This window comes from Cordyceps militaris (genome assembly GCF_000225605.1).
Source record: "Cordyceps militaris CM01 unplaced genomic scaffold CCM_S00003, whole genome shotgun sequence".
NCBI classification, from domain to species: Eukaryota; Fungi; Ascomycota; class Sordariomycetes; order Hypocreales; family Cordycipitaceae; genus Cordyceps; species Cordyceps militaris.
Genome location: NW_006271971.1, coordinates 1,009,180 through 1,019,232, shown reverse-complemented (window position 1 = coordinate 1,019,232; position 10,053 = coordinate 1,009,180). Strand labels below are relative to the sequence as shown.

Sequence of the window (10,053 nt, the reverse complement as noted above, 5' to 3'; positions counted from 1 at the left end):
ATTTATTTATTTATTTATTTATTTATTTATTTATTTATTTATTTATTTATTTATTTATTTATTTATTTATTTATTTATTTATTTATTTATTTATTTATTTATTTATTTATTTATTTATTTATTTATTTATTTATTTATTTATTTATTTATTTATTTATTTATTTATTTATTTATTATTTATTTATTTATTTATTTATTAAATTACCTTAATTAAACCTTATAATCCTTTTAATACCTTAATAAACTTATAAATACTAAAAAAACTATAATAAGAAATTCCTTATATTAGTACTTTACTATACTAGGTATAAACCTAAGGCTATTTAGGTAAAAACTAGTTTTTTTTATATACTAATTTACTATTATATAATAATTCTTAATAGTATTTAATAAAGTTTAGTATTTTTAGTAAATAGGTTCTTAAGCTATTATTAAGAACTAGCCCTAGAGTATTTATAGGTAGGTATTATAATAGTATTAACTCTCTTATAAAGTAAGAGAAAAGGAAAAGCTAGTCTATCTATTTACTTTAGTATATAAAGGGGGTATACTAAGGGTATACCTATAGTAGTCTTAGGCTAAGCCTAGTTTAGAGTAGGCCTAAGCCTAACTCCTTTATATACCCCCCTTCCCTTTTTATTACCTTAATTATATATATTATACTTACCTAAGCTAATATAAGCCTATTATACCCTATTTACTTAAGCTAGTATATATTAATATATATATAGTATTTATACTAAGCTATTACCTAAGGCTTATACTTAGTAGCCTATATATATATTACTAAAGAGTATTTTTATAGTAACTTTAGTTTACTTACTTTTTACTATAGCTTTTATATTTAGAAAATTCTTTTAAGTAGTTTATATATTATAATTACTCTTACTCTAGGCCTAGCTACCTAAGTAGCTAATACTTACTAGCCCTATTTTTAACCTATTTATAACTAATTATATTATATTCTAGTATCTTAGTACTATTAGTTATTATTTAATAATAGTAAATTATTAACTTATTATTATTAAGTAAAGTATATTATATATATATTATATTATTAGTATATTTAAAGTAAGGTATATTTCTTTACCTAATTAGCCTTTCCTTTTATAGATAAATCCTTTATTCCTTTTATTAACTAGCTTTATTTTTTTATACTTTATAACCTTTTTATTATTTTATACTTTTAAAATATACTCTTTTAAACCTTAAATAACTTTATAATAACCTCTAATTATAATAATAATAACCTATAATATTAACTACTATTACTATACTATCCTTACTACTATTACCTAGTAATAATATTAGCCTAGGGGGTATAAAAAAGGCTATTAAATAATTTATAGTTATACCCTATAAGGAGACTTTAATAATAAAGAGTATTAGTCTAATAATAAACTAGACTTCCTTTATATTATATATTTTCTATACTTATACTAAATAATAATACTTAAATATATTATAAATATTAATAATAAATATACTACTTATACTATAAGCTATTAGTTTTATATTTAAAAGCCTATCTTATTTATAAATAGTCTTAACTTATATTATTATATATATACTTTAGTATTATTTATTAATAATAATAAGGCTATTATAATACTAATAACTAATACTATATATACTAAAGAGTATAAATATATAGTTCTAATAACTATATAGTGTTAAGGGCTAGGCTACGGAGCCCGCCCTGGTCCTTCCAGAGTGGCCGGCGCGGAGCCCCTAGGGGGCCCCTTATAGGTGCAACCAGACAACAACAGGTCAGTATTGTTGTTACGAATCCTTTTGGCCTTACGGTCAAGGGGGTTAGGGCTTACGCCCTTGATGGCCGCGGGGCTGGTTGCCCCCGAAGCCCCTCTGGGGCCAGTCCGTCACACTTATTACTATTCTTAAACCTAAAGCTCTTAGTATAATAGGAAAATAGTATAGTAATAAACCTAAACTACCTTATTAAACTAATAACTATATACTAAGGTATTTAGTCCTTCTTAAAAGAGGCTAAAACCTATAAGTAAGTTATAAACTATACTATTTCTACCTATTAAAGGCTTTAGTTTAAAGACTACCTATAGATTCTAAGCTAAGAATTACTAATAACTACCTTAATAAAGAAGGTATACTCCTTACTTATAGTAATATATTTAAAGAAAAATACTATATTTTTATTATTTATATAGAATTACTATTAGTCTAGAATATCTTAAGATATTATATACTATATTTAGAATTATAAATATTTTAAAGTATATAAATTAAGAAAACTATATTAAGAACTCTTATAGCTAATTCCTATTAAAAAGTAATATTAATAATAAATCTTAATTAACTTTATAATAAACTTATTAGCTTAAAAAGAAGGCTAGTTATATTTCTTAATAGTAATTACTAATTAACTATTAAAATATATCTAGCTTAAGATAATAAGCTTTATAATAATAAAGAACTATATAATATAGTTCTTTTTATATTAATAATATTTTTATAGATTCTTTAATTAAATTATAAGTAATAAAGGATTAGACTAGCTTAGTAAGTTCTAAAGAATACTATATTACCTAATTAGTATTAAGTAGTTTTTATTAATAGCCTTTTACCTTTAAATAAATAGTAAGATAAAGTAAGTAAATTAAAAAATATAGGTAATACTTTATATACTAATTCTATACTCTTAATATAACTAGCCTACCTAGTTACTAATAACCTAGTTTATATTTAATAACTAAGACTTATTTATTATAAGTTTTAATCTAAACTTCTTATTATATAGCTATTATAAGCTAGCTATATAGCTTATAATAAAGCTATTAATACCTTCTAAGTCCTTTATAAAAAAGGTAAAGGTATTTTTTAAATATATTAAGAAGGGCTTAAAGCTAGCCTAGGCTATAATTATATATATTTAATAATAAGTTAAAAAGGCTATAAATAACTCTTAGTACTTAATAAAATACTTCTAGAAAAAGAATAAAATATAGCTTTCTTTATATAATATTATAATAATATAATTAAATAAAAAACTTAATTAGGTTTAAATAAAATATATAATAATAATAGTTTTAATACTACTAATAATAACCTTTAATATATTAAAGAATCTTTATAAGATATTCTATATTAATCTTATTAAATAAGCTATAAATAATTCCTTTTTATCTTAATTATAAAATAATTAAGCCTTTAAGCTAGTATTAGTTAAAAATAAACTAAGCTTAAAATTAACTTAAGAATATACTATTAAGGAAATTTTATATATTTACTACCTATTAGGATAAGGCTATAAAAAAGAGGTATTTATTAAATAGATAAGATACTAAGACTTAACCTAAAAACCTTTAAAAGTATTATAAGATAATACTATACTTACTAGGTTTAAAGAATAATAAGGTAATATTTAAGATAATAATAGACTATATATAGCTTACTTATAAAAGACTAAATAAATATAGTTTATTAACTAATAATTAAGATTATAATAAATATAATATTAAGGTATAATACTTTATATAAGTAAAATAAGGTATTATATTAAGAATAAAAGGGATTTATAAGATAATAGAAAGTAGTAATTCTTTTATTCTTAAAAGAGTATAACTCTATACTTATAGCTTTACTAGGTCCTTATTAAGCCCCTTAGTATATATAACTTAGGCTATTAAAGGTTACTAATAAAAAGAAAAAATAATATTAAAAATATAAACTATAGGTATATTAGTATTATACTAAGGCTATAGTAAACTAGCTAGGTATAATAAAAAAAAAAGAAAAAGAAAAAGTATAAAAATATAAAACTAAAGGTATATTAGTATTATATTATTTTAAAAATATAACTATATAATAATAAAATAAAAAAGAAAAAATAATATAATATATCTATATTTATAATATAAAGTCTAGAAGCTTTTTATTACTATTATTAAAGTCTTTAATAATAACTATTAGACTAAAGAAGGTAAGGGTAGTAGTATTACTAGTTAAGTTATAAGGTAGTAATAAAGAAAGAGAAGGGTATATTTAAATAGGTAATATTAAGTAATTATTAGGTATAGAAGAGTAATAATAAGAAAAAGAATAGTAATAATATAAGTATAAATAGGAATAAAAGTAATAATAGTATAAATAAGAATAGTATAAGTTATTATAATAATAGTAATAATAGCTACTAAACTAGTAGTATAAAAAGTAGCTATAATCTAAGTTATAATACTTAATAGCCTAGTAGCTAGGTATTAAGAGGGTAGCTAGGTACTATAATATTATAGCCATGGTTTTCTGGTGTCCTGGTGTTTGGGAATAGGGGTGTTATGGTAAGGTGTATAAAGCGTGTGTGTAGGGTCCCCTATTATATAGGCAGCCTAGCCTAAGTATAGTAGGGCCCCTATAGGTAATAGGCGTTATTATAGACATAGTAGAGGTAGTACTAGCTTTTTATTTTAGCTAGGGTATAGGACCCTATTTATAATATTAAAAAAGCTTACTATAATATCCTACTACCTAGTAGCCTAATTTCTCTTTTCCTAAGATAATAAAAGGGGGTAGTAGTAGCCTTTTTCTCCTATAGTTATTAGGATATATTCTATATAATATATTACTATTAACTATACTAATATTCTAGTACTTACTACTACTACCTTTACTCCTATTACTCTTAATACCCTTAATCTAAATACACCTTATATATACCTACTATTTACTTTACTAGTAGCTATTACTACTATTACTACTAGCTAATATACTTTATAGGTACTATAATAGCTACTACTATTTACTTACTCCTAGGTAAGGCTATAACCGTTTTATAGTAGGTATAGTATAGGCTATATAACTAAAGAGGCATTTTATATATTATCCTAAGTCTAACTTATATTATATATATACTAAGTATAATAATATAGGACTATTACTCTTAGGGATAGAGATATATTACCTTAAGGCCTATACTATAGGTATTACTAAGGTATTTATATAGGTACTTAAGTTAGAGTTTAATATATATATCTTATATACCTATACTATATAGATTCTTTATTTAAAGCTAAAGAGTCTTATAATAAACTTATTTACTATTTAGAAGTTAGGTATATTTATACTAGTTACCTTTATAGTAACTATAGTAAACCTAAAGCCTATTATCCCTATATAATTTAGTCTAATTAGTAATACTTTTATAATTATAAGTGCCTTAGTAGTAGCTAAGTTTAATATCTTTAATCTTAATAATATATAGCCTTTATTCTATTAGTCTATTATAAAGAGTTAGATACTACTTAACTAGATATATACCTTTAATATATTATAGAAGCTATACTTTAAAAAGGTTTCTACTTTTATAGCCTTTAGTTAGAAGGTATCTTATTTTAGTAAGTTATCTAGTAGTATCTATAAGTATAGTAAGGATAATATATATTTAGATTATATATTTATAGTTATTTTCTATATCCCTATATTCTTATTTAAATATAAGATATATATATTTATAAAAGTAAAAGTACTATATCTACTATAGGATACTATATAGGGTATTAAGATAGGGAAGGGTTAAACACCTTTACCTATTAAATAGCTAGTAGAGGGTTCTATAGAGAAGGAGGAGATTAAGCCTTAGGAGTTATAGGAGTTATAGTTATTACCTATACTTAAAGTTTATAGGCTTTATACTACTATATTTTAAAGGGAGAAGTATCCTAATAGTTAACTAGAAGCTAATATTATTATCTATCTTATCTAGCTCTAACTAATCTAGCTCTAGCTAATCTATATTATCCTTTTATACCTTTTCTATATATAGTAGTACCTATAGGTTTATAAATATATAGTTACTATCTATCTACTTATAGTTAATACCTATATAGTTATAAGGGTCTTTATTAGATAGATATATATAAGGCTTACCCTAAGTAGTAAAATTAGTCTTCTTTATATACTTATCTATTATAAAGAAGTTATTCTAATACTTAAATATCTATTTATAGTACTTCTATATATCCTTATTTAAAAAAAGGATATTATTAATAATAATATAGTCCTTATTACTATTAAATAGTAATATATTCTAATAACTATTTATATAGTAGTAAGTACTAAGTTAATAGGCCTATATAGTCTTATAGAGCTATATCTTACTATAAATATAGAAAGACTTAGAATATACTAGGTATAAGGATATATAAAGGTTTTCTAATAACTAGCTCTTAATCTTATTAAGTAAGACCTAGGCTTTACCTATTAAAATAGGTAGTATATAGATTAGTATAGGTAGCTAGAATATATTATCTATATAAGCCTAGATATTCCTATAGTAGAGAATTAGGTTATATAGTATCTTACTACTAAGGTATAAAAAGAAGCTAGACTTATCTTTAAAGGCTACTATATTCTTCTATATTATAGACTTAGCCTTTTACTAGAAAGCCTTAGGCTCCTATATATTACTATTAATATACTTTATACTATACTTATTAAGGTATTACTAGATAGTTAGATAGCTTTTTATTTTTTAAATATTAAGGTAATATTAACTAATATTAAAGAACTTAGTATTCTTAATATTATACTTCTATAACTATTTACTAATTATATAGAAGTATAGTATTCTATTCTTATACTCCTTTTATACTATATAAAAGTGCTTAAAGCTAAAGGATTTAATACTATTAAGAAAGTCCTATATAGGTAGGAAGTACTTTAGGTATATAAAGAATACTAACTTTACTACTAGTTAAAACTAATATCCTATAGACTCTATAGGTATTAATAGTATATTATTATTATTATTAAAGGTCCTTAAGATTACTAGGCTTAGTATTTCTTTAAAGATATCCTTAAGTTACCTAGCTAGTAGTAGCTAATAGTCTTATAACTAGTTATATAATAGTATTATATAAAGAGTTATTAATAGCTAGTCTAGCTATATAAATAAGATATTATTAAATATTTATATAGGATCTATAGTAGTTATTATAAAAAGAGAAAGGATAAGGGATATAATAGGATACTCTAATGTTAGTATCCTAGCCTAGCTATCTTATATATATTAACTATTGCTGCCGGTATAACTTAGTAATCCTGTCTAAGAAATCAGGCTGCTAGGTAGTAGGACACTATAGTAAGCTTTTTTAATATTACTTTTTAATTCTATATAATTTAAGGTTTATTATTACCTTTTAAAGTATCTAGATTATATTATTATAATTTATTTAAAAGATATTATAGTTAATTATAAATACTTTTATTATAAAAGATAATATTAAATAGAGTTTATTTAACTTAACTTTATTTAATTATAAAAAATTATTAATAAAAACTAACTTTTATTTAAAATATATATAATAATAGTTAAAAGACTTTTTATTACTTTATAAGATTATACTAAGGTTTATTATTATTATAAACTATTAATAAAGGTTATTAAATATTATTTTAAAGTATATAAAGAATATATAAAGGTTTATTTTATTTTAAAAGCTATTTATTTTAAAATATATAATAACTTTTATTTATAATATAATATTAAGGTTTACTTAAATATATATAAACTAAGACTTTAAAGAGTTAATAAAGTCTATATTAGTTTTAAACTTATATACTATAACCTATTTTTAGTTTATAAATACTTTTATATTATTATTAAACTTCTTCTTTATAGGTAAGGGTTTTTATTAAACTATAGGTATATTAGCTAGAAAAAGAGTATTTTTAAATATTATAGTCTAGCCTTTAGGAGTCTAGCTAGCTATATTCTAGGTATTAAAAAGGTTTTATAGTTATTATAACTCCTTTTTTAAAAATATATTCTATTTTATTATAGTTATAAACTAAACTAAAAGTACCTAATAAACCTTAGCTATTAGTAATTATTATTTAAATTATAGTTTTATTATTATTATTCTTATTTTATTAACTTTTTTCTTTTAACTAAATAAAAGGGGTATTAATAAGGAAGAGAGTTAATTATTAAAAACTAGCCTTAAGGTATTTATAGGTAGGTATTATAATAGTATTAACTCTTTTATAGAGTAAAAAAGGAGGAAAAGCTAGTCTATTTATCTACTTTAGTATATAAAGGGGGTATACTAAGGGTATACCTATAGTAGCCTTAGGCTAAGCCTAGTCTAGAGTAAGCCTAAGCCTAACTCCTTTATAGTTATTATCTTAATATATATTCTTTTATATTAATTATTAATTATTAATTATTAATTTTTATAATATAATAGTTTTATATTAAAAAGTTCTATATAAGTTAGTATATAGATTACTAGTTTAAATCTAGCTAAAAGTACTTTAAATAATCTTTTTAAAAGTTAAATAATATATTTACTTTATAATAACTTATAAAGAAATATAAGTAAGGTAACTATTAAGTTAGCTAAGGTAAAAGTTAGAAAGTAATATATATTAATTACTATATTACCTTAGCTTTTAATTAATAAAATAAAGTTAAAACTAATAAAGGATTCTTAGGATAACTATATTCGATAGTACGATATAAAATATCGTAACTGCTATAGCCGCTAGGCTACTAATTTCGGCTCTCGACTTTTTGAGAGTCCAACTTCCTTTGCTCATACTCTCGAATCCGTCGATATGTCTCAACCACATCTTGTCTTTCCTCTTCTAGCTGTTCACGCCGCCTCAGGCTGCCAGCAGCCTGAGGCACACTTCCAACATTGACCGTAGTTGTTCCAACTACTTTAAGAAGTCTTGACTGCTTTTTGTGTAGCTCTGGAGGAGCCTCTGCCACATCGTTTAAGCCGTGTTTCAGCTCTCCTCTTTTCTTCTTCAACTCGGCCCAGGGGTCATCTTCGAGGGCATACTTACCATGCTTTCCCTTCTTCTTCCGGTTTGAGCCTTCTTCAGCGTCTAGAACAGAAGTAGAAAGAATGTCAACTCCATCGTTCTCAATTTCCCGTTCTGCCGCCAGTTCTTTCTCTTCCTCCCTCTGTTCTTGGATTTTCAGCTCCTCTTCTCGCCACTGGTCGTACAGTTTATGCATTTTTCGCTCTTTTCGGGTTCTTTTGGTTTTGATGCCATCTAGATCCTTACTTCCTTTAATGCCCGATTTTGTTGATACTCCTGCCAACGGCATTGCAGCATCAACGCGTGCCGCAAACGCTCTCAGATCTTCGCCAGGCTTTATTTGTAGTGTTTCGCCTCGTTGTCTCGGTTCTGTCTCGGTAGGCTTTTTACTTTTGCCGTCGTCAAGGCCAGGGTGAAACTTTTTCCCAGACGAGAAAGCCATCAGTCGTTGAAAGGCTCGAGGCGCGTCCATGTCGGATTTGGCCTGGCGGCGTTTCTTTGCTTGCCGAGATATACCATTCGATACACTCGTCTTTGAATTGACAGGGAGTGGCATTGCCCTTTGCGATGGTGGTAAGTTAAAACTGTAGCCATATTAGTTGCACAGTGCCGGTAACCGTTTGATAACTGACATACTCGGCATCGTCACCTCGTTTCCGCTTGTGCTTGTGCGGCATGCTGAAGTATGGCGGTTGCGTAACCCGCTCAATCTCCAGGGTCTCGCGCTCGAAATTCCTCGTAATGCAATGTTTGTCAGTTATGCGGACGATGGATTCCCAAAGCAACGGGAAGTTGTCAAGACAAAGAAAAAGTCTTAGTGGGTCTGGTGGGGCTATTGACAGCTTCATGGTCAAATTCATGTCATGCCTGCTAACGTTAGGTGTGGATCCCACTTTTGCTGTTGTGTGACACTTCACCAACAAATCGAAGAGTGGGTTCACGAGCAAAGACAATGCACAACACTTAAATCAATCACCTACATAGGTACCCTGTCAACCTATCTAAGTCGAAGACTACCCATTCTTGGATACCTTTGTGCCAGCGCCAAAAAATGACATAGTTCGCCATAGCGCTCAGGTGTATTGTTTGCTGTTGCCGGCCGCCCCACACCAGTCGAAGAACAATACTAAGCGATGAAGTGCATAGAATCTCTCTCCCACTGTGGCTTGTATTCGATGTATGCGGTATTGTCTAGTTCAAAGTAGAACCTTAGTGTCTCTCGCTGGACCAATAGACAGCTCTTGAGCACAT

The 10,053-nt window shown here is 25.4% G+C and overlaps 1 protein-coding gene across 1 annotated transcript; it reads right to left on the bottom strand.

The window, feature by feature from the left end:
- Nucleotides 1–8,524: 8,524 nt before the first annotated feature.
- CCM_03932 (urease accessory protein UreD) lies at nucleotides 8,525–9,650 on the bottom strand (the record flags this gene model as incomplete). Its single annotated transcript, XM_006669080.1, has 2 exons — nucleotides 8,525–9,386; nucleotides 9,439–9,650. The coding sequence occupies 2 exons, from the start codon at nucleotides 9,648–9,650 to the stop codon at nucleotides 8,525–8,527; spliced, it is 1,074 nt and encodes a 357-aa protein (XP_006669143.1).
- Nucleotides 9,651–10,053: the final 403 nt, after the last annotated feature.